The 26000-nt window shown below is 36.6% G+C and overlaps 1 protein-coding gene across 17 annotated transcripts in view; it reads left to right on the top strand.

Annotated features, from left to right (window-relative positions):
* Positions 1-26000, top strand: part of PER2 (period circadian clock 2) — a 42841-nt gene that overhangs the window by 2763 nt on the left and 14078 nt on the right. For 4 of the 17 annotated variants that reach the window (XM_021393281.1, XM_021393278.1, XM_021393280.1 and 1 more), the window contains exons 2-14: positions 4118-4169; positions 5001-5054; positions 7084-7245; positions 13066-13164; positions 14377-14845; positions 15460-15528; positions 18585-18739; positions 19241-19362; positions 20845-21046; positions 22508-22559; positions 23555-23697; positions 24028-24106; positions 25563-25669. In XM_021393281.1, the coding sequence (XP_021248956.1) occupies positions 14472-14845; positions 15460-15528; positions 18585-18739; positions 19241-19362; positions 20845-21046; positions 22508-22559; positions 23555-23697; positions 24028-24106; positions 25563-25669 (1303 nt within the window). In that variant the 5' untranslated portion in view covers positions 4118-4169; positions 5001-5054; positions 7084-7245; positions 13066-13164; positions 14377-14471. Of the gene's footprint in view, positions 1-4117; positions 4170-5000; positions 7246-13065; positions 13165-14376; positions 14846-15459; positions 15529-18125; positions 18740-19240; positions 19363-20844; positions 21047-22507; positions 22560-23554; positions 23698-24027; positions 24107-25562; positions 25670-26000 lie in introns of those variants that run through there. The other 13 variants (XM_021393286.1, XM_021393282.1, XM_021393284.1 and 10 more) reach the window with 7 other exon arrangements.

Genomic DNA, 26000 nt, shown 5'->3' with positions numbered 1-26000 from the left:
AATAAACTTATTTAAGCTTATCTCTGAACAATATACTTTTATACTAATAAATTCCCTTGTGAAAAATCGCTGTTTTTAGTAAACTGAGATTTTTGGTGGAGCTGTGCTACAGCATGAGAAGGGAGCAAAATGCTTTGAAGTGGATTCTAGACTTTTCTTCTACCTCAGACTTTATTCTGACTGGGAAGTGTTTGCATTAGATACAGACTGATAAACCAATTTTCTTCTTTCTTCCTGGATTCTTGCCACACCCTTATTTCTCTAACACTTATACAATATTAAAATATGCTTTACTGTAGAAAAGTTTGGGTTTTTTAACCCCTTAAAGTATAGGCCGATGGGCAGGTTACTGTGGGATGAGGTATATTTGGTGTGGTGTTGTATAAAGGCAAGCAGATTATCACTAATCACAAGAACAAGTAAATTCTGACTAGTTTAGATCGACTGTAGTGTTTTATATAGGCTTGCTATCATTGGTCTATGTTAAAAGGGAACGTCATGTTCTTACCAAGGTATTGCGTAATTCTTGGCGTGGATGTGCTGTAGCCACTGTATTACATTCATGCTGTTACCACATCGTAATTACTAGGTTATCCGGTGCTTCTGAAAAGGAATTTCTGTGTCCAGTTTTGGTTATGTGGCCTAGAATTCCTCTGAGGATATGTATTACAGAAATTTTAAGCTGTGTTATCTTGCTGCATTCATACTGTCCACATTCAGTTATATCCTATCCCTTCTATGCAAGTTCTAAACTGCTGAAATGCTTATTATGTTAACCTATTTTGTCAAGCACTATATCACAATAAAGGTCACAGATATTAATTACATTACTCCAAATGGCTTTGACTTGTATTTTTGGTGCAGGTAAGTTTGGATGTAGGAAACAGTAGATTGTAAAGTAATGCCACGGACGGTTTGTGTAGTGTGTAAAGGTGTCTGACTCCTCTCCTGCTTTACAACTGTTGCCTCAATGTCACTGCTCTGATGGGGGCCAGGATGTTCTTCCCCCCTGTACTGCTGGAAGGGAGGCAAACTTTCTACTTGCTAATTGTTGCCTACTGAAGAATGACCCCACCTTGTGACACACAGAGATTTTTCTTGTAGCTGCAGGTGAAATACTTCCTTCTGTGAAGCTTGTTTAAAGGGCATGGGAGAAGAGAAGGTGGCTGTCAGAAACTAACTTCATAGGTTAGTGATTATGGGGTCTGTTGCTGGGAGATCTTGTGACCCAAGGCCACTTTTGCAGAAGGCAGAATGGCAGGAGACCAAAACAGAGGAGTATCGGATAGCTTTGTGTATGTCCGCAAAGGCTGTGGAGAGTCTCTGGAGCTACTCTTTGGAGCAAGTTTTGTTCACACTGGCAGTGAACCAGCAACTTTCTGTGGTAGGGAAGCACCCGAACACATAGGAATCCACATGCCTGAGCGTACGCACAGTGATTGCTACTCTAGTAAGTGGCTTAGCAGATCACCGGGCATGCTTGTGCTCTACCTGCCAGCAGTGCAGGTGTCTGTGCCTCTGTTCGATATTTCAAAGGTTATCCTTCAAGTGTAGATAGGATCTCTAACTGCCTGTGTTAGGCTGTGCCAATCCAGTTCAAGGTTCTCTCGCTCAGTCCTCTTTCTCTCAAAGTGTTCCTGAGGGACAGCAGTGTATGAAGTTTCTTGCAAGCTGCGCAAGCAGTAGTTCTGAAGTGCACATTCTTCATGCTTATCCACATACACAAGTGAAGCTATGAGACTTATTTGTGTGTGTGTGAAAGCTATTGCGAGGTCAAGAAAAGTTTTGTACAGATGTTTTCGGCTGCTGCTGAAATACTCTGTTGCAGTCTTAGAGGAGCCCTCTGATTTCTATGGCTTGTTTTGGAAGTCTGATTTTAACAATTCACTTGTAGAGCATAGTAAGAATTGAGGCTAAATTTACCTCCCTTGAGCTATGTAATCATGGAGTATGGTCTCCCTCTTCCTTCACCTTCTCCCAATAGAAGCCAAAGCTTTACTTGTGCTGAAAGGATAAAGGCTCACCATGCTGTATAAAGGCAAGTAAACTGAGAAACGGAGCAGCACGCTTATTTGGCTGGTGTACAGTGTTGCTTTGCAGGTTACATGAGCTGGAAGGACTGATGTTCATCCCAAAAAGATGTGATAGTGGGAAAGAGTGTGTTTACATGCTGAGATTAATGGGGAGGACTGATGTTTTGTTTCCAGGTGGTAATTTGTAATGTTTTTCTTGTAGGCAGAATCACTGGGGATTTTATTGTATAGGTGTTTCAAACTGTCTTTTAAAATGTTGAACAGATGCTATACTGTCTTTCCAAGATCCTATCCTTAAACTGTGTGAACAACATCTGTATTTGCTCTAAATGAAGCTCTGGGAGATGGGATGAGGTGTTTAGGATGTCCAGTACTTCTATTTTCTGTTGGTCTCACTTCCTACACTCCTTATTCCTTCCCTCTTTTGTATCTTGGTATGATTTTTGTGCTTGACCTTATTTCGTGTACTTTTACTTTTCTACTACTTTGTTTCTTTAATTATACAAAGATCTTAGGTACATAAAGCGCTTCTTTGCTCTCAATTACATCTCTGCTATGGGTTCCTGGGCAACTTGATCTGTTATTTCTCAGTACTAACGCATCCAGCTTGCAGGACAAGTATATAATGTTTGTTAGGTGACCATGCTTTGTGGGGTGTATTAATGATTTGTTGTAGAGTTTTCCTGAATCAACTTCCATTCTGACTGAAGTCTGCAATTAGGCATGAACTGTAATGATATCTGAAGAGTAGCATTCATCTGAAACTTATGTAAATTTAATACAATGTGGTGAAATTCTACCTTTTTTTTTTTCCCTTCCCTCAAAGTAGGGGAGAAGTAGAGATTTAAACAGATATGAAAGTTGAAATAAGGTGTTGGAGATGGTTTTAGATCTACTTTCATGCATAATAAAGGTGAAATATATGACTGCATGGTGAAGCATGATAATTTTTTACATCCTTTCTGTGACAGCACTTTCTTAAATGTATTGTATCCCTTATTTTGCCCCAAAAGGTCAAGAGTTTACCTATGCAAACTTAGAGGAGTTCTGACTGTTGTCTGGTTTAATAAGTTCTCCAGTTCTCTGAAGGAATGGCTTCCTATTTGGAAAATTGAATGTCTTTAAATTTACATTTAATACAAAACATCTTTGTTCACATTTAAAAACTAGATAACACCTATTGTGGCATTGAGAGGAAGGAAGTCTAGAAACTTCTATGGGTCAAGTACAGCTGACCACACTTAGCCTCTTCTCAAGTGTCTTGGAACAGACTGCCACAATCTTGTCCATCACGTATCATTTTTACGTTCATATATTTATTTTACTCTCATGGAAAACGCCCACCCTGTTGGCAGTTAAACTTTGCCTTGTACCTTGGCTTTTCATTCAGTGTTGAAGGAATAGACTTGAGAAAGACAGTTTGCTTTTGGAGGATGATAAGTCCAGATCCACTGTGGATATTGGAGCACTGATGATGGGGTTCACAGAGTAAGGAATACTCACCTGTAAGAAAAGAGGGAAATTCCTGCCAGGTGACCGAGTAGTTGCCCTGACTGCTTTTGGGGGTTACATTTGTGACCGGCTTCTTATAGTTACAAGAAAGCAAATGATGAATGAGGAGCTGGCCCTGTTCAGTGATCACAGCACAGGTGAGATTGTTTGACCTTCCACAAGGTAAAGTGGCTAAGGTCAACAATGCCCTGTTACTGGGCTATTCATAGTAAGACTGAGTTGACTTTGTCCAGTTACCTCAAGCTAACTCTTTGCTATTAGTTACTCCGTGGAGAAAATAGGGAGTTCTAAAAATAACAAAACTAATCTTAAAACAGGGAGGAAATGAAATAGTAGAGCTGGTATGGATGCTGCAGGAATAGAGTTAGTTGCTTATATGAGCTTAGGTCCATTTAGGAACCATTTGTTGAGAACAGATAGATTTTTGTTCTGTAGTCTTTATAACTGCTCTTTATCAATGGAGTTCATATCTTCATGGTTGGGCTTGTATTGCATTGTTAAATGGACTTGATTTATGTTTCATAATAATTTTTATCTTGCAAATAAAGCTTATTTTTTTGTTTGTTTTCTAGGAATGTATTCATGACCCTTCCATATTTGGAGAGACTGAGCATGTTCCATAAGGTATCTTATGGTCTCCATAAGAAAGTGATTTTTTTTTTGTTGCTGTTTTCATGCTTCCCTTGAACTGTAGTCTATCAGAATGCTGAAAATTATTCAGGGCGTTAAACTTTCAAATATCATAATGAATCACTGCGCGCACAGAAATGTGTGGCTTCTCTAAATTGTTAGGAAACTGAAATTTAGTCTAGTATCCAGTATCAAGTGCTACTTCTGCATTGTTTGCTGTGCAACAGTTAATAACTTCCAGTCTCTTGCAGATGTTGTAAGAAAATTAAATGATAATGAAAATTTGGGGATCCATAAAACAGAGTTGTTCATGTTGCTCAGATAGTTGGGATGATAGCTCAGGAGAAGAGAAGGAAAATATTATTCTTTTACGATTTGATTTAGGAAGAAGGTTATAGCTTCCAGCAATAGTTTTGATCAGTTGTGCTGTAGTTCATAACAAACTGATACTATTCTAATCTCTATTCAAGTAATTGAACAAGTGAACAGGAGGGGAAAAACTGAGAGTTCAAATGAGAATGGAGGAAGCATGTCAACTATGTTGCAAAGGAAATGTAACAGTGATTCTGTTATATGTGGTATGATAATGCATAGTATTGGCTCAAGGAGAGAGAGGGAGGCACGGCAGTTCTGGATAATACTGTAGTGTTCCAAGACAGATGAAAATATAACCAAGTATTTTTCTGTTAATACTACACTGCTTTTTTTTCCCCTGATGATTAAAAACAACAACAACAAAAAATAAAAACCCCACAGCTGTTGCAAAACTTGAGATGAAATAAGTTCTTAAAGCTGATAATGTTTGTTCTCCTTTCCATGCTGCAGGTGTGACTTCATTTCTCTTCAGAAAGTCTACTTAGTTGGGATCGTGTAATACAGGTGTGTTCCCTAAAACAGGTGGTTTTTTTTTTCTAAAGCTGAAGTAGTCTATGCTTGCAATAGACACATCTCAGTATCAAAGGGAATGTTGCTGTCAGCTCTGTATTCTTTGTATACTGATCAATTCAGAGTTTCTGTGGATGAACTATTTCAGTTCTTTGGGATTTGGGTTTACTCAGTAGCATATTTTCTCTGATTAATAATATAAAACCAGAAGATTAGATTTAACTGTCTCTCTGAAAATCTATGGCTTGAATGGCTTCTATTCAGTTTCAGATAAAACTCCTGATGTAGATCTGTCTTAGCTCTCAGTTAAATTGGAGGAAGGTTCATGATGGGAATTTTATGTAGTTATAAGACTCTTTTTTTTTTTTTCCCCTCAGTATCTTCCAAAGTGCATAAGTAGGTTTAACTGACATAAGCAATCAGAATGGTTTGTGCTCCTATTGTGAATATCCCCTTCAAGCCTATACTTTAAACCTTTCTTTTTCCCTCTGAAAATATCATGAAGCTTGTCAAACTAGAGAGTTGCTATGTCCTTTCATAAATAGGCAAATTCTTGTGAATTTCTTGTAGATCTTGATTAGTGAAGGTAGAAACTTTAAGGAAACATGCATTACAGAGAGGTGAGTTAGTTGTGAGGAAATTGGAAGAACTGTCCTTTAAACCAGCACTTAACTAGTGTTGGGAGACATTCCACATTTTCAGTATTGATGCTAAAAATGACAAAATCTGAAAGTGGTTCTAGTTAAAGCTATTTCTCACACTTGGCCAGAGATGCAGAGCTTATTGTTTAAGGCCTGTTTTATCAATATATAATAACGGTAGAGGCACAACATATAAAGAACTAACATACACAGATTTGTACTGTAATCTGAGACTTGCAGAACCCTTATCAGCTTAGTGGCATTATGCAGGATGGAATATTGTGAATAAATTCTTCCTTAAGTCTGGCTAACACAAATGCACTTTTAGCAATTGGTAGATATGTGATGTTTTAAATTAAGGCATATTAATGTGGCTGCATGACGAAACAGTTAGTTTGGGATTTGAACACCGTTCCAAACATTCCTTCTGCATATTCAAATGAAATACTTGGTGATGTAATTGTTTAAAGCACAAATGTGGCTTTTTGGAACTTCTGATGTTTATTCTACTCCTGCTTTGTGTTACATGGCAGTGCCCTGTACCAATGTACTTAGTTTACTACATCTAATAGAACAGCTTTCAGATTTTCGTGCAGAAATTCCTGAGATCTTTTTGAGGAAACTAATTTTCTTAGGAAGAGTAATAGTGTTGATAAACTTTCCAAGTATAGACTTGTTTGTGAACATAAGGAAACACTTCTCTGTTATGGGGGCCATTGAACCCTGGAACAAGTTGCCCAGGGAGGTTGTAGAATCCATCCTTGGAAATGCTCTAAAGCCATCTGGATATGGCCCTGGATAACTGGCTTTATGTGACCCTATTTGAGCTGGGGATTGGACTAGGTTACTGATAGGGACCCCTTCCAACCTCAACCATTCTGTAAATTGCAGTTTGCAAGCTGCCTAAAACAAATGCTTATTGCAAGCCTACAGAGGTGGAGATGAGATTAGATCTATTAGATCAGGTCTTAAAACTTTTTTTTTTTAAATGCACTTCTTAGCATATGGAGGTTCTGTGGAATACATTGGACATTTTGCTCTGTCTTCTATAGGAGAATTTAGCCCTCAATGGTTGCATCAGCTTGTGTAGAACTTAACATACGTAGTATGACACCATAGTGCTAGTGAATCAGAAGTCAATGCAGAGATAAGAGGTTATTTAGTGCAGATCTGTTATTTTCAAGTTTTCTAAGGCCTTGCATCAGGATAAAAGTGTTTAAAATGCATATTTATATCATAATTGCTCTGCTGGATGACAGTTTCATGTTTAACCAATATTTATCTGCATAGGAATGGCATAACTGTGAGCATCTCTCTGGTATCTGTTTGAAGAGGACACTGTTGGGGGGCCCAGGTATTTCTTTTATATTTTATAGTTGTAGAGGTGTCCGGACTCTGTAACGGTCAAAGATTTCCAGTAGAAGAGGATGAGACAAGAACTGAGTGCATGTGGGAGACTCTGGACCTAGGCGCTTCATGCTTTTGGTGCTAGCTGGGAGGGAACTTGATAAACATTTTCACAAACTTTTCATAGGAAAAAACAGGTAAGGAACATACATAACTGTTATGACTGTTGTTTGTAGATTTTTTTTTTCATGTAGGGCTTATGCAGAAAACATTGCTTTGTTTGTTTTACATGAGTTGCTCCAAAAGTAATGCCTCCTATTTATTTCTGTGGGGACTACAACAGATATGAGGAACACAATAACGCTGTTTCATAGAGCAAATTCTCAGCTACAAAACAGTATTTTAAATGTAGTAATCACTGTTACCTATGCAATTCTGCCAGTGATGAGCAAAAGCGTGCATGCTGTTCTCGTAACAGCTTGCACCAATGGAGGTGAGCCACTGTTGATACCTCCACTGCTGAAATGCACCACCCAACACCTCACTGTGTCCACATCCACTGTTTGGTCTCCAGAAATGTTCAGCAAAAGTTGATGAAGGACAATGGGTGCTATTTTTTTTTTCTGTGTGAAGGAATTCAGTGACATCCCTTTGCTTCATATGTACTTCCATGTCAGATGCCGTTTTGTCAGGCTGCCCCTCTGCTGCTGTCTGTCACATAGCAACAAAATGTAATGGAATGTTGGTGAGAAGATTCAGCCTCTACTGCTGTACCACCAGCATCCACCTCTGATGCCATGGGCCTAATAAAATAAGAGGCATTACTTTTGGGGCAGCCCTTGTATCTTAAAACTATGGTTTCAGTCATACACATACTCATTCATAACTATTTTTTTGATGTGTATTGGGAATTGCATTATTTGAAGGCAAGAGATTTTCAGCTGAAAAGTATACTTACTCTTTAATTGAGGCTTCAACTTTTCTCACTGAGTAAACATGTCAATGCAAGTATCTTTGTTTTGGATGCAAGGGCCTGGCCTGATACTGAGGTTGATTTCTTCCTGCATAATCAGTCTGGCACTTGGGTGGCTCTAGATAAAGGCTATGTCTTGGCAGATTCTCAGATTCCTCTGTTGTACAGTGAGTGGCAGCTGTAAGCAGTAGTTGATTAGGATGATCATATAAATATATTTATTTATTATTGTTGTTTAACTAACAGTTCTGTATTTAGGGTACTCTTGAACTTGAAGGAGTTCAAGATTCAGGTGAATCTTTATCAACAAATTGCGAACTGAATGCTATGAAATCCAGTTCTATGAATCATTTGCGATGTTCTAGATGTTAATGGTAACTTTGACTTAAATAGGAAATTCTGGCTTATACCTCATTTCTTAAGAAAAAAAAAACAATTTTTTTAATGCTGGTTTGCCCTGAGATGAAGAGTCTACTCAAAAAGCAAGTGTCTTTGGATATTTTTAAGCAGTCTTGCAGGGGATGGTTACTCATCTGTTATTTTTCCTCACTGTGTAGTTAGGATACTGGATTTTTTTCTCCATTCCTAGAATGTGCCCGAGTGAAGGGATTCTATTAATTGTTCTGCAGTGAGAAGCTCTTGAGTTTTTTGCTGGTGAAGTTCTATGGCTAGACAAGATGTAAACAAACATTAATAAACTGAGATACGAGTTTTTTTTTCCCTGACTCTTTGCTACTACCAAGCACTCAATTACGCTCTAATAGCACAGGGAGAATGCATTCATTGTAGGCATTAATTTTCTTTTTTGTTCCTAAGACTGCGTGATAGGATCAAATCTCTGATAGTTACTTCTCATACAGATGAGAAAACATTATTTTGTAAGGTAATCCTACAGAAGATATGCAGAAAACTTTGAGTATACCTTCAGTAAACTAAAATCCTCACCACCAGGAATGCTGCCCATCAATGCTAATACAGTTACAGTCCCCTAGCACAAACATGACTAAATGTATTCGTAAACTGTGGTGTGCCTCTTGCTTCATTTTTTTTTTTAATATTGCTAAGTTCATATTAATTGCAAATTTAGAATTGAACAAACTGTCAGTCTTTGGATGCTCTCCTCTTACTCACTTCTTGAATTAGTTTGTCTTATCTTTGGATTTTCACATTTTCATTCTTTAAATGTCTGTACTAGCCATAACTTTTTTTTTTGTGAAACATCTGTAAAAAATTGTTCTTTGAATGTAACCAGGTCTTTGCTGAAATAAGATTTTTTGTTTTTTTTCTTTAGGTTAAATGTCATGGTTTCAAAAGAAGCTTACTTTCTTTATGTTCTATGGTTCTGATCCTAGTTTCTAAGAGGATATTTCAAAAGTATGAATTGTTACTACTTCAAGCTTTTACCCCTACGTATTTTGCATGTTCTTCTGGGACCAGTAAAATTCGGGCTCTTTCCACTGTGTTACTGTGTGATAAGAGCTTCTCCGGCTAATGAGTACCCCGAAGACATTTTCTGCACATCCACCATGAGCTGTGTTTAACCTTACTGCTCAGTGGAAATATGTTGCCTTTTTCATTCAGAGTTCTAGTCTTTGACAGATTGACTGTAGGATGCTTTTTCTGTTCTAGAACAGTAGAACTTTTGTGAGCCCATTACCTTAAAATCAAACTTAACTGGTAACAATTTAAGATTAAAAATTTATATTCTAAGAATCCAAATGTAACCTCAATTTAGAAATTTAGAGATATGTAGCAGAAAGTCAAGAAAACAGACAGAGCTAACTTGTCCCAAGATCAAACCTAGGAGGGCTCTTCCTTTGTTTCCCAGTGACAATCTGTACGTGGTTACTGTACTGGATGTGATACGCAATTAACTTCTTCAAGCTGGCCTATCTGGAGAGTATCTCAGACTAGGAAAGGATGCTTGCTCTTACCTTTCTTGTTTGGTTATTTACTGGATATTTATTCAAGCTTTTAAGTGGAATGAATATATGCAATTTATTATGGCGTTTTGACTGAGATTAGTTTCAACATTAATTAATCTCTCTGGGCTGGGTGACCCTCTGTACTCCTGAAGTGTTTGTGTGGTGCTTGTGTGTGCATGCAGATGTTCCTCTTAAGATTTTCCACTGTCTGAGAGTGAAGTCTACCTAGATGCAGCCTCCTGTTCATATCCCACTCCATGCTCTGTGCCTGGCATTTTATGTCATTTTGTCTGTTCTTTCTTTTCAGTTATTCCAATATCCTAGAGTATCTCTCCAAACTCATTGTATATATATTGTTATATATTGTTATTACTTCTTGGGATCTTGGCTTTTTCATTATTTGTTATACAAGCTCTTATATTAGAAACATTCTTCTTTCACATGCCGCAGCTTCCACAGCTTTTCCTATGCCATTATGAATTTTCTTCATGGGAATTTTCTTAAGGGATCCTTTGTGACACTGCATTCAAAACCAGCAAGATTTAAATACTGCTTCTCTTGCACAGTTCTTTTCCTATCTGTGGACATAACTAATGGCTGTCTCATTTGGGAGACTTCAACACTGCTGGTGAATGCATCAGTTTTTCCCCAAGGTTCTTGGAAGCCTGTCATGTTTTCCTTGTTCTTTTCTACTTAATCTTTCTGTATCCCTTACTCTGTTACATTTGTCTAGCATGGAGATGTTTGAGAGTTTTTGAAACAGACTTTGTGGAAGGTTGGCTTAGGGTGACATTAAGTGTTCCAGTCCTGGGTAAAAACACCAGGGCTTCTCAAAATATGCTAATAAAAATACAGTCAAGCCTTTATTTTCTTTGTCAGGAAGGGATACCTTTATTTTCATCTGTTACCATTGTCCATAGGCTCCAAATTGAAGTTGGTGTAATGCAGTTAGGAAGGCACTGCACAGATGCTTGCTGTGGGCAAACCATGCAAAAGCTCTGTCAGGTAACTAGCTAGAGGTGGATGTAACACACCAGAAGTACTTCTGACACGAACTTCTGCCAGGTGTCAAGAGGAAGAAAACTTGTATGATATCTCCTGTAGGCCAGTATCTATTTGTTTTCTGTTAATGACTCCCTTAATCTAAACGCATTGCTCTACATAAATAAATTGATAAATCAACACTTATTTGAGGAGGTATGGGAAATACCTTGAAAGTTACTGCACAGGTTATATTTTTGAGAGTAGTTCTCATGCGCCTAAAGAAACTTGAAATTTGCTACAAATATCTGGCAAAGCTAGCTTAGATGTCAGGGAAGGAAGAAAGAGTCAAGAGAAGATATTTGGAGGTGGAAGAAATTGCTCATCGGTGATTTAACAACTCAGAATTTCAAACCATAAAACTTTTCATGCTACTGTGGCACAATTTCACTGACCCTTAAGCTTCTAAAGATGACAGAAAGGACTTCAGAGAAATAATTTTCCAAAGCAAGCATTTAAAATAAAAATTGCAGGCACCTGTGAGGATTGAGAGTACTGCATCATTTATAATACTCTTTGCATTTAGAATTCTGGAGAGAAGGTTTCTCACACTTAGACTCTTACACAAAATATTTGCATTTGAAGTAGGAAGTCTGTGTACGATCAATGTCCTTCTTATAAATAGCACAGTTTTTCAGACAGATGCATTACTGTAATATCAGACTATTCACCTATGGAAACTTGAGGGCTACACTAATAGTTCTGACAGCTCATGAATATGAGCCTGTGAATAGCTTTTTTTTTTTTTAAGGGATTTAAGTATTAAAGCCTCAGTATTGAGAGCTTTTTTCTACCTCTGAAGAAATCATGTGACACAGGTTACTAGCAGATACAGCTGTAACTGAAACAACAGTATCCTTTTCATCTTTTTTTTTTTTCCAAATGGTGTTTAGTTGGAAAAATATGATCAAACCCCTGCATTAGACACGACATATTTATTGGTGTAATTGTCAGATCTTCTCTTCAGGCAATGCCTTGACTCTCTTTTTTCAAAAGTTTCATTGTAATCATGATGGAGTTAACCTGTGTAATTTTTGCATAAGACATTTACTTGAAATAGGCAAAATACTGCAATTGGATCTCCAGGCTTACCTTAGCCTTATGGGGAAAGTCGAAGGGCATCCCATTGCTAGCTGGATTGTTTGCCAGTGTACCTTCACTCACTGAATTCTCCGTAGGACTTTACAGCCTGAGTGCTGTTGGAGAAATAATAGTATAGATGATGCATGAGAATTGGCTTCTTGAAAGTGAGTTCAGTTTTCTTAACCCAGTAAATGCTCTTATTATGCAATACATGAAGTAGTAGCAAAAGCATTTACCGAACAGGATTAGATTAACACTTTCACATAAGTGTTCTTTTCCTATACAGTAACATGAGTTTTGTTTGGTTTTCTGCTGTGTACTGTTTATATAGGCATTCCCCAGGGTCACATTCTGTATTTGCTTGTCTAAGCCCCTTGATGTTTTCAGTCACTAACAGAGAAAACTAGACGTGGTGTTCTTCCTGATACTGCAGTTAGCAGCGTGGGTAGCACTGCTCAGCATCATCTCTGCTCAGGCTCAGTAGGAGCAGATGTGGTTAAAAGTGAACTATATACAGGGACAAAGCATCTCTAAAATGTGTAGCTAGGTAAGGCAAGGGACAGTGTGAGCCTTATCTACAGGAGAGAGTAGGTGAGAGATGAAACGTGTACTCTAGTTAATCATTGGCCACCAGTGCATGGGCCACTGTGAAGTAATTCATCTAACAGTCAATACTGTCTTCTTGTATGTTTCAATTCTGTAATTTATAAGGCAAAAGTTGTTTTCTTTGTCCAGAAAATAACTGTTAAAGCTACTAAAGTATAACTTATTGTCTGTATACTACTATTCAGTGCAGCACCATAACAGGATGTCTACACAGTCTGAATTAGCAGACCTGAAATTAGACCTGAAAAAGCTACTAAGTAATTGTGTTGGAGAAAAAATGTTTTTCACACACTTTCTATAGAAACATATAGAAAGATAAAATATATCACTGTTGCTGAAAGCTTAAATATATGTCCCTAAATTGTACTTCATCTTTCAAACGAAAACAGATATCTTGCATATTTATTTGGCCAAAGGAGAAGTGCAGCTTTTTCTTCTGAAAAACTTGAAATAAATGTAGAATGTCTGGAAAAACAGCAATTAAAAGGGTAAGAAAATAATTTCAATGCTTTTTGTGTGGGAGGGAAGTGGAATCATGGTGTGTTTTACATGTTTATTAAGTTAAAGCTTTATGTTAAAGACTACACAAAATAATATTAAAAAGATGTTTAATAGTGAATTGTTGCAGTTAATACTATCAGAAAATACTAGCGAAACTTACCTGCAGGCTTCTTTTATTGCCTTTGTTATTCCAGAAATTTATTAGTCAAGAACTGTAACCGTGAATATTCTAAAAGAAGAAGAGGAGGGAACAAACATGATTCTTTTAAAACACCTTGTTTCTTGATGTTGAATTGCGTGGTCAGGGAATCTTAGTTGATAGTCTTATAGCATTGCTATCTGTAGGCTGTTAAACTAGATGAGGAAATGATTCAGATTAACGTACAAAATAAGGGTGTTTAAGTTGAAATACTACCTAGTGCTTCTCCTTAGGCTCTTCAATGTTGATCTGTTATTTATTAAATTCCTTATACACTCTGTATTATAATTTGCTTTAAAAACAGAGGTTTTTATTTTGCTTTAAGTTTACCTTTCTAAACAGTGCTGAACCTTTTTCCCTGAATTAGTAGTAGTCAACATCTAAAATTATTCTTGGGCTTATTTGTATCATAGTTATTTTTTTTGTTGATAAATAGATTGTTTTACGCTTTCCCTCCTCCTGCTGTATGTTCATTCTGCCTACCTATGTGACTTCTGTACAGAGAGGGAGTTCTGCTGTTAGCAAACGGATCTTAAAAGCAAGAAGCAAGACCATATAGTTAAAAATAATGAAACAAAAAAAAATCCAAACATAGTTAGGAATTGCCTGATTCCTCAATGGAATCTTTTTGTTTTCCAAAGTAAACTGAAAGCCAGCAAAATGGTTTCACTGAAAATAAAATATTCTTTATTAGCTGTTGTCCAAATCCAGGCAGTAAATCTATCAAAAATTAAGTGTGACAATTACAATCAGCTGAATATTTAAACTTCTCAAGAGTTCATGTTTATTCCACTTCCTCTTTTTTTCTGTGAGTTTTCACAAAAAGATAAATACTTCTTCCATAAAAATGTTGTTAGGATTGCAATTACATTTAAACTAAACTGTTCACTATTGAAATGCTGAGTGCATTAGCCATAAATATAACTTTTAATTACAGTTCGTCAGTAAAGGTGGACAAGAAAATACTTTTGCTTTTGTTCTTCCTTCCCTTCTTCCTCAGATTTGTGGGTCTGTACTTCCATACTGAGTCTTTACAGACAGAAAATTCTGAAAATGGCTTGACTTGATCTTGGCAGTGTTTCTAATGAGTGTCCGATGGACTGTATCGAGGTCAGGGGGTTCTACTCTAGCACTGAGGAGCAGAACCCTGAGCAGCAAGCTGATATCAGTGAAAACATTTCTTCATTGTTCTCTTTAAAAGAGCAACAGAAAATGAGTGAGTATTCTGGACTTGCAAGTAACCGTAGCCAGATGATTGCTGAAGATTCCGAAATTCAGCCAAAACCTGAACACTCTCCTGAAGTTCTTCAGGAAGATATTGAGATGAGCAGTGGATCCAGTGGAAATGACTTCAGTGGAAATGAGACGACTGAAAACTACTCCAGTGGACATGATTCTCATGGCCATGAATCTGATGAAAATGGGAAAGATTCAGCAATGCTCATGGAATCTTCAGACTGTCATAAAAGGTACTATTTAATGCTAAATAAAGTTCACTTTTGTTTTTGTCACTGAAGGCTTTTTCCATTTGAATCTAGTTTGAGTTACAACTGTAGTATAAACTGTATCTTCAGATTAGAGTTTAGTGTTGATTTCCACTAGTTAGCCTGCCATCTTTCATAATGCAAATTATGTAATATGTTACACTTCATAGAATGCAGTGTTTCAGAGAGCCAACTTAATTTGGATGGCTTTTTTTCTCATCATTGCTTCTTTGGCTTTATTTATGTATTTTTTGGTAAGCCAGCTCCTGTAATTACATAGCAAAAAGTGTCAGTCTGTTCTTAAGAGTCAGGATGGATCTGTGCTATTTTCATCTTTAAAGTAATAGTTTAGTGGAGAGAGGAAATGCAGAGCAAGAGGTACCTTCTGTGTACCGAAAGGTGTACCAGTGTGTAGCAGGTATAGTTTCCATACTTGTTGTTCTAAGTAGACTCTTTGTCTTTGACTGAAAAGTTTGTCTTTGACTGAAAAGTTTGACTTTTGCTCTAGACAGTCATAACTCAGCAAATGTAAAACTAAAATGAAATAACTTTTATTTTAAGTGTACTAATCTTAATCTCTTTGCCTTTCCTTGTTTTAGTTCAAGCTCAAATGCATTTAGTCTGATGATTGCAAACTCTGAACATAATCAGTCTAGCAGCGGATGCAGGTAAATGTGCATATATTTTCAGTAATTTGCTTGTATGTGATACTAGATGCTGAAAACTAAATAGGTTGGGTGGTTGTTGATGTTGTTTTGTTTGTTGGTGTTGTTTTGGCTGAACTTGGAGACATAGGAGATGATGTCCTGTCTTTGACTCTCTTCCTTTCTGCAATCAGCAGCATGTCCTCCTAACCACTTGATCAAATTAGAGCTTTTTGTAGCCGTTCCATGCAAGTTGTGTAATGACTTGAAAGGTTTCTTAGCCTTTTTTTGATTTGGTAGCCTAGCCTCAGTTTTATTTTTGTCGTTCACTTCAAGCTTTTTTTTTTTTTTTTTTGAGACTTCTTGAATTTTTCTGCTCTTCAGATTTTAGTCTGAAGCCCTTGCCTGGAAACAGCCTAGCAGTATTTTAAAATTGGAATTCACTCATTGAGTTGGATGTGTTCTGGTGTCCAGCAGCCATATCATCTGCCTCTCCTGTGTTCCATTCACCAGGATTCAAGCCTTAAGTCTGTAAGGACAGATCAACATCAGCTGCAGGAATGCAGTGTGAACTTTGCTTCTGATCTTGGTAGCCTTGAGAAACCTGGTGTCATTGAAGGCTCTAATTTGGACACTTCAGAGTGCCCTGCTGTACTTGTTGAGGTGTTGGTGGTTTTTTATTTGTTTGTTTTCAAGTCAGCCTCTGATCAGGAGACCAAAACCTGATCCTGGGCAGATGAAGCTTGGCAGCTTTAGCAATCTGATGTTAAGATCCCTATCCATATATACCCACTTGAAAGTTTTCTACCTGATCCAGATCCTGGAGACATGATAAGTGAAAAATACTCCTTTGCAACCATTTGGTGCATGCTGAACATACTGCCTACCTTGTGGACACAAGGAAATCTTGTTCCATGCTTTATCTTTGTATGGAAATTGTGTTCTGGAGTTCATTTTTTGCTCAATATCAAGAACAGAGTGAACTAAAAACATTTCTTAATCTTCCTTTTCTGATGACTCAATTTTCTTTTTCTTTAAACAAAACCAGCAATCTTAATTAAAAACTCTTTGCTCAGAAACCCAGATAGTACAGTATTTCCCCCACTGTCAATCACATTTGCATTCAGAGCACAATCTGATCATTGTTGGTCTTTTTGGAATGGGACACAGATGACCTCAGTTGACTGAGCATACCTAGAGATGGTCTTGAAAGAGATGTCTACAATAAGCTGATAAGCTGTAGGTTTAGCTTCTGATTCAAAGACTTCTGGGCTTTCCATTCAATGTTTGCACCACCTAACTACCTTTTTGGACTGTCCACATAAAGCAAAATGGAAAGCTCTTATTTTTGTAGAATTTGCTGATTCTGTATTCTGCAAGTCGAACCTTCTTTGTGGCTGGCTACTGCGTCTGATGCTACAGCTCTTCAGAAAAACATTTTTGAGTTTCATAACTGATTTTCCAAGGAGGCCAGTCTTCTGTGTTTGCTACTGCTAGAGGCCAATTTGGAAGTTTTTCTGGCAGAAGGGTTCTTGACCACTTTCATGAAGCATGCCCAGACGATACAAAAACAGCAGTATGCTCTGTTATTTCAGTCTTTCCCTTTCTCTTCCTCCTCGCTGTTAGCATAGTTTGTTCTTCTATTAAAAAAGCCCTGATGGATTACATCAATCTAACACTGTCAAGCCAGACTGTACGTGTGATTTTAGTGTATAGGTGAATATTAAGCTTCCCAAGGGAGTATGACATTATTCTCTTATCCCTTGCCTTTATTTCTCAGTATAGCTAGTGAATAACTGAATTATATGCTTATCATAGATTGTTATGATGCAAACAAGAACGATGACTGTATATTCTATTACAAGCCAGCTTTTTCACCTTCTAAGCATTTTGGGTGAAGTATACCCCAGATGTCAGATCTACCTGAAGAACTCAAATTTCTCAGGAAAAAAATAAAACCTGAAATCCAATTGAAAGTTACCTGGAATTTGAGGCCAGTTATTGAACACTTCAGAAAGGGTAGTACAGTTGCCAAGAACACTGTTTCTACAGTGGTCCTTAGGGTAATTACATGGAGAGTACTAGCCACGGCAATTGTGTGGTAATAGAAGACCTTCCTTTTCATGGGAACAAATTGATTTTCAGAGAGATTTAAGAAAAGGTCTAAAATCTTCTAAATCATTGCGACTGATTAACTTTCAAAATTTCTTTCAATGACAAAGATGAGGTGATTTTTTTAACTGCTTTCAGCTCACTTGCCACCCATCTTTGTCATCGTCTCCATCCCTTCTCTTCCCTCCTTTTCCTTTTTGATTTTATCATCATTCTTATATAATAAGAGATACCAGGGATTGCAAAGGAAGGCGATTTTCTAGTGTTAGCACTGATTATTGCTGTAGCTTGACCTTCTGCACTGAGACAACACTTTTGAGCATGCACCTGAGAAATGTTAGTACAATTTCTGTCTCCAGCTGCCTCCTCTGATTCTTCACCCTTCATATTTACTCAGCCTTCCTTATGTTACTTAATGTATTGCCATGCTTAACTGGAATACATTGTTCCAAGCATTTCTCCATTTGTTTTGTTAACTTGATGCTCTCCCACTGCCATTCCCTTTTCAGGGACCTTTCCTATGAGAACCTGCTCGAACAGGAGGTGAAGACTTGAATGGACCTCCTGCTTCTCTACTTTGAAGTCCATGAACATTTCTGAGAGTTTGAATTTTAAAGGAACTAAGGGATATACCACAAAAAAAGGGGAAGGGAGAGTGGTGCAAAAAAAAAAAGTTATCTGGTGCTTGGGTGTATATATGTATATAGATATACTGTTGCACATACAGGCAGTATATATTTTACAATAAGGCTTCTGGTTGTGATCAATCTTCCATTTGAAGTGACTGTAGCTAATTTAAGAATTACTACAATTTTTGAATGTTGATACTAAGTATTAGAAAAGTTTAATGTGGCTAGCTGCATAAATTTAAGTGTGTGACAATTGTCAGTGTATTTGAGTTTCTATGAGGATGGTATATTACTCCAAGCATTCAAGTAACTTTTTATTATTTGTCTTTAATCTTACAGCAGTGAGCAGTCTACTAAAGCCAAAACACAAAAGGAATTGTTGAAAACATTACAAGAGCTGAAAGCTCACCTTCCTGCTGAAAAGAGAATTAAAGGCAAATCTAGTGTCCTAACGACGTTGAAATATGCCCTTAAAAGCATTAAACAAGTTAAAGGTAATCAAGTGTGATACTGCTTAAATAAAACTGAGCTGGGTAAAATTAAATATTTAAATAGGGATTTAAATGACTGTCTCTATAAAGCTAAGTTTATTATGTTTCAGAACCTCAGTAAGCAAGTATTTTCGTGGTCTTCTCATTTGTTGACCCTTAACAAGGGTTTGCTTGGGAGTTAAAGCAGCTTTGCCAGATGCTTGGTATTTTACTGGTATTTGTTGTAAATTTGTTTGCAAATTTGTTATTTAACCTCAAATTTCTGAAACTGTCAAGCAGACCAAAATATATTATGATGCATAGTATGGGTATGTTAAGATGGCTAAAAGTACATGGATTACTGATGAGGAAATTCCACTGTGGAAGAACTCATTTGGGATAGTACCTAAGCTTTCCAACTGCCCATTCTGTGCTTGTGTGAGAAAATTTATTACTTCAAGACTGTCTACGTACTGATGTGATTTTTCACTTCTGAATATTAATCGTTAAATGTTCTTAATGTAGCCAATGAGGAATATTACCAATTGTTGATGATTAATGAATCCCAGCCTTCTGGACTCAATGTGTCATCTTATACAGTGGAAGAAGTTGAGGCTATAACCTCAGAATACATCATGAAAAATGCAGTGAGTACGCTGATACAAGTATATAGTGCGTATGTAAAATGTTTTCTGGAACTGGAATTCTCAAGCATGCCTCCTTTTTACAAGGTTGAAGTTGATGACTAGGCCAATAATCTGAAGAAGCTGGCTACTGCCTTCCAGTGAATGCGAAGGAGAAACTTTGAGCGCTTAATCTTTTTTTTTTTTCCTGTCAGTTAGATGAGAAATAAGTAGCTTAAACACTTGGTCATATGAATTTTACATCATGTTTAGGGTCAATGGTGTGATATATCTGAATATCCATGTGATGTAATGCACTGTGAAATGTGTAAATAATTAGTTTTCTTCTTAGGACACTTAAGAGATGCACTTAAAGTATATCTCGTTACAAGGCTTAGTGTAGGCACATAGTGAATCATTTGAGCTATCATTTGCGTAGGAGCTATTTGATGTTTTAACTGTTATTTGTGTTTATGTGACTGAAAAGTGATCAAAATGTTGAAATCAGTGCGTTGCTGAGTCCTCCACTGTGGTATTTGTTGTCTTTGCAACTGGCACAAGCTTACTCTGTGATCCAGAGATGCTGTCTTCTCTTATCTAAAAGAGCGGCTATGGTGATAAATGTAGGTTTTTAGAAGTAGTCAGAATGATTATTTTATTTTTCCCATTTTGTGTGTTCTAGGACTATTTTGAAGATCAACAATAATTACATCTATATTTATAGTGCTGTCCACTGTTTGTTTCCTGAAGCCTCTTTCTGAATTAATTGTAAAATTAGTAAAATAATGGGTAGATGGAGGATGTTCCTGAGTTTGGAATGGTATTTTTCTGTTGAACCTATGACTAACAAAGTTGCCCAGAAGGTAAAACAGGTAGTCAGAGTAGTCCAGAGTACAGCTGAGAACTTCAACAAAATATCAATTGATCCCAAGCATGAGTTTATAAATACAATGTTCTGACGACAGTTCTTAGGCTTGTGTATAGTAATGGCGGGTAGGGCACTAAAGTTTATGATGCAGGGAACTCTTCTGTGTTGAGCAGGAAAAAAAACCATGAAATAATACAAGTGGAGTTTGTGTATGTTTGGGGCTTTTTTTTCCACCTGTCTACTCGTTATTTTTACCAAATGGTTTAGAGCACTTTTTGTCATTATGTAGTGGATGAACAAACTAACATAAACAACTCTTCACAAAGCAGCTGAATCTCATAAATGTCAAATATGGCTGTAACACAAGTTATGGTGTTTAGGGCATGTAACCTGAGAAAATCGTAGTGTATTATTGATACTGTGTAGTTGAAAGTGTATATGGCATGTATGTAATTCACAAGAAACATATTTTATCGCTTCATAAATAGATGTGGTTTAACTGTCTTTGTTCTATTTCCTTTCTATTTTGAACTTATTAATAACATTATCTTGGTGTCTTGTTTTATCTTATTGTTTAAACAATAAATACATTGAAGAATGTTTTTTAAATTGCCTAATTTTGAGGTTTTTCTTCTTAGGATATGTTTGCTGTAGCTGTTTCTTTGATTACTGGGAAAATTGTGTACATCTCTGATCAAGCTTCTTCTATTCTTCGCTGTAAGAGGGGTTATTTTAAAAATGCCAAATTTGTGGAGTTATTGGCACCTCAGGATGTCAGTGTTTTCTATACGTCTACTACCCCATACCGACTACCATCTTGGAATATTTGCAGCAGAGCTGGTGAGTGGTCCCAACAGCAGATATTCCTCTGATCTTCAGTCATGCTGATTTGTTTTTTAAATATCCTTTCATCCTTTCCCATCACTTCATGAGGATATAGCACACATGCATTACTAGAACACCTCTGAACAATATGGCACATATAACATGCCTTTATGAATCAGCAAAGCTTGTCTGTTGGCTAAAAGTCTTCTGATTGCTATTATTCATCGGTTCCTGGGCTCCTCTCATCCAGCTGATGATTTAAAGTAAAGTAGGTGTTCATGCTGAAAGCAGATTTGTCTTCCACAATTTTCTTGCAATCAAATGACCTCAATTTTTTTTTTTATTTCTTTCTTTAGATATAAGAAAGATAATATTCTGCCTTCTTACTTCTAAAATTATTATGATTTGTGTACTGGATACCTTGATTACTGTTTGGAAAGATGTACTACAGCTAATGTTGTTGTGCATTTATCAAATGTAATTTGTATATCCGTTCTTTTAGCCTAAGGAAAAGGATGTCAGACATGTTAATGTTGAAGGGTTAGATCTCTTAAGTCACTTGGTATTTGTTTGTGAGAGGGCTGTTTTACTTGTGCAGTGACAGCTGTTAGAGACTGAAAGATAGCTGCCAACTATTTTAAGCAAACACTTGAATTTCAAGTTCTGCTCTAAATATTTGAAATTCCAATCCCTGTAGACTAAGTCTATGAAGTTAAGTCAGAATGTGAGCCATATTAAATTTGAGGAAACAACTAACAACAAATACACAAAGTAATTTGTACATTAAATAGGTCAGAAGGGACCTTTTGAGGTCTCTGATTCAACCTCTGGCTCAAAAAAGTTCAGTTTCAACCATTTGATCCTGATTGTTCATGTTCCTCACCTATGTAATTTACTGAGAAAATTGTCTATTGTTTTTATTAGTTTGTGTATAGCTTTATATTTCAGAAATGCAGTGTAAATAGAACTGTGTACCATATCTCATGTATCAACATCCATACCTATGTTGTATCTGTAAGTATTGCACAGTGAGGTCTTTGAAAGACCAGTGTGTGCCTTGCAAATCAGACTGTGGCCACTTTTTCAAAAGGAAGGAAATAGGCTTAAAAGGAGAAGGGAGGAAAACTGTGGGAGATGCCTGGGTTTTGCTGTGCAGGTGGAGGCTGGCAAACGTATTTGATTCTCTGACAGTCCTTTTTTGGTCAATGCTGTAAGTTAGTGAAAAAGCTGATGGGTAAACAGTTCAGACCACAGAACTGTTTAGATATGTTTTTGCCAAAAGGCTTAGTAAGCAAGCAGCTGTGAGTCACATGCCAGTCTCAGAAAAGCATAAAACCGAATGCTTTTGGGAACTTAAAACTTTTGTAAGGGATATAGGCTACATCTCTCTTATTTCTGTTGGGGAAAAATTATTGTATTAAACATCATAATATCATAGTAACTTGTAACTTTTTGTAAAATATTTAATAATTCTAGAGTCTTCCACCCAGGATTGCATGGAAGAGAAATCTTTTTTCTGTCGCATCAGGTAAGACAGAATTATAATAGACTTTTTGTAATGCATAGTTTCATAACAATGTATTAGGCCTTTATAAGAATCATACAGTGCACAAGTTTCTTACTATTCCATAATGTGAATGTAAGGCCAAGCACATGCTTGTCATCTAGCTGTTCCAGAAGCTATGCAGAGAACTGCTAAGTGGTTGCAGGAAGTGGCACCTTAGAAGTTAATCCGTCTGAATATTGACCTTTGCACCCTAAATAGAGCTGATACGGTATCTTTCACAGCTATGGATAAAGCCTTCATTTTGTGCTGTTGTGCTCAACACCTGCTACAGATTCTTTCATTCTGTAAGAGTAATGGAACATATTAAATTAATCTCAAATGCCCAGTAAAGATAAATGAGGGTAGATGTCTTTTCTTCTAAATAACATTGATGCCAGAAGCTTTAACTTTATAAGCTGTACTGATCTAACCTCCGTTACTAAAATATTTTTTTTGATCACTGGGTATTGTTTTTGTTCTTATTCTTTGGCTTCTTGTTAAGTCAGCAACTGTTATTATAGGTAAGAACTTCTGAGACTTTGTTCTTTTTTAAATCAGGATAAATACTGAGTAAAAGAAGGTATTTAATAATTAACTGAAGGGTTATAACAGTCTTCATAAAGTAAAACTAATCTCTCTGAAGGTTAAAGTGATGATTAATATCAGATTAAGATTATTGGATCAATAAAATAATTTATCATAAGAGGAGGACTTTTCTTTTTCCATGCAATTTCCATTAAGTACTTGTGGGTCTGATTTTAAGCAGTGAAGATGACAGTGAATGCTTTATTGCAGTCAATATGCAAAGGATGCCATCTGAATTAGGTTTTGTTCTACAGAAGGTTCAGGAAGCAGAATTCTTGGGTGCTGCTTTAGGAGCTATTATACAGTCTTGTAATTTAGGAAGTTACAGTGGATAAAATTCTGTTCAGCGTGAGATGAATCTGTTCAAATAATAACCTCTGTTTAATTATTAGTGCAGGAAAGGAGCGTGAAAATGAGATTTGCTATCACCCATTTCGGATGACTCCTTACCTTATCAAAGTACAAGATCCGGAAGTAGCAGAGGACCAACTTTGCTGTGTGCTGCTTGCAGAAAAAGTGCATTCTGGTTATGAAGGTAATGATTTCAGTGGACAAAGAGTAGTTTGGTTTTGTGACATCTAGAACTGTTCAGTATTTTGCTACAGGAACTTCTGTGCAGTTTAGCACAACTGAATTTCAGCCTAAGAAAATTAACATATTTGAGTACCATCAGTGATCTTATTAAAGTGCACGATAATTGGTTCTGTTCTCTGCCCTTGCTGAAAGACTGCGAAATAACAGCTTGCTTTCCTGTATGCTCTTAGGTGGACTTCTAGATTTTACTCAGCATTTAATTAAAACATATAGCTTTAAGTAATATATCGTATGCAAAATATGCTTGTTAACCTGCTTTTTTTTCTCTCAGCACCCAGAATTCCTCCAGACAAAAGAATTTTTACGACTACACACACACCGACCTGTTTGTTCCAGGATGTAGATGAGAGGTAAATTACTTAAGAAAATTAAAAAAAAAAAAAGTATGAAAGCACTTCACACTGTGGTCTTTAGCAAGCAAACACAGTTTTCCACTTAACAACTTGTTCTTTTATTTTTGCATCTGGGGCAAATCTGGACAATAAATTCAAAGAGTGGAATCCGCTGACAGGAAAATTTGTGTGTCAGCAAGCATTACCTGTATGAGGCTATTTTTTTTTAAATTTAAATCTATAGAATGTAACATTACATCATTTTAAACAAAAAAACAACAAAAGAAAACATCAAACATCATATTCTATGTTCATGATTAAACTACTCAGATTCTACTGGCTGAAGCTTTTATGTTGCTTTGACAGTCATGGAAGCTGATAAGACATGTGAAATTATCAACATAGGCAGATATGATGCATGTGAATTTAAGTCATTCACAGAGGTTCAGGAACTAAGATGCAAACCAAACTTTCCTTTAGTCTTCTGGACTGCTCTTGTCTAGTACCTTTTGGAGGATGTGGGTGATAGAAATTGGAAGTCTGTGAGAGAATGGAAGATACTACTTCGAAGAAGAGTTGAAGGCATAGGAGGCTGAGGTGTAGTCAGTGGTCTTAAGCCTTTAAGGAAAGGAGAGATGTGCTTTGAAATATCATAATTTTTTTTAAGAACATGAGAGCAAATGTACTTGTTCCTGAGTTGAAAACATGGGCTTTCTTTTTCCTTCCATTTGTTTTCCCTTTCCCTTGTTTTACGTGGGATTTTCTTCGTGACAGTGTGGGATTTTATTCTATTTTCTCTTCTTGTTGAAAACTAAGTTGGCTACCATAAAAGCATATCAATGCTGGGACTGATCCCTTACTTCTGGGAGCTCAATAAACTTAATAAGTTATTTCATCCCATAAGCTAATAGTTCACATCATTAGAAGTTACTGTGCGGGGATACGAGAACATTAATTTTAGTTAGTTATTCTAATTAATAAGCTTGCTTCCTTGCAGAGTTAAACTCATAACCTGCCTGTGAGAAAGTTTTCTTGTACCCTAGTCAACTGCCCTGTTTTGTTCAGCTACAGTAATCCTGTGTGATCCTTAGCCTTGGCTTGCAGCCATAGATTGGGAGTACTTTCATGAGAGTTTTGTAAGATTAAATTTTATTAATGCTCTTTTAAAATTAGGGTAAGTACTCAGCCTGTAGAGCTAGGCAGCATAGAAAAGACAGAACTGCTGTAGCAGACTCCTTGACTTTGGTCTGAACACTGTTTTGTAATGTTAAAAACAAATTAAAAACAAACAAACTACTCTGTTCAAAGAGTGCTACTATTAAGCTGGCACTACTATTTCCCAAAATTTAAACTTAAAATTAGCGGAAAAAGAGTAAATAAAACTTAAAATGGAAACATTTTAAAGATTAAGTAAACATTTATTTCATTTGATTTAATTTAAATAACTGTTTTTTCTTTGTTTTTCTTTCCCCAGAGCAGTACCTCTGCTGGGATACCTACCTCAGGATTTAATAGGAACACCAGTTTTGGTGCATCTTCACCCAAATGACAGACCCTTAATGCTAGCAATTCACAAAAAAAGTATGTAATGTCATCACTGTGGAGGAAATACCTTTTTTCTTTTTTCCACATGAAAGTTAAAAGTAGCATATGAAAAACCAAAGCAAATAGGAGGTTACATTTATTTCCTTCAAGTAATTAGATGTTGAAGTATTCCTTTACTCTACAACTTGATTCTTAATACAAATTGATGACATTCAGTATTTTCTCATTTTCATTTTTGATGTGAAGCATGTCTGCTGTCAGCAGATTTGTTTGTGAATATTTCATACATAAGAAAATTGTCCTGAGAGTGCAATGATAGAAGCTGTTGTACTTCTACTAACTGTAGTCTTCCTCATTTCATAATGAG

The sequence above is a fragment of the Numida meleagris genome, chromosome 4, assembly GCF_002078875.1.
Source record: "Numida meleagris isolate 19003 breed g44 Domestic line chromosome 4, NumMel1.0, whole genome shotgun sequence".
Classification (NCBI taxonomy): Eukaryota; Metazoa; Chordata; class Aves; order Galliformes; family Numididae; genus Numida; species Numida meleagris.
Note: the sequence above shows the minus strand (reverse complement) of the source record. Positions and strands in the feature narration are given on the sequence as shown.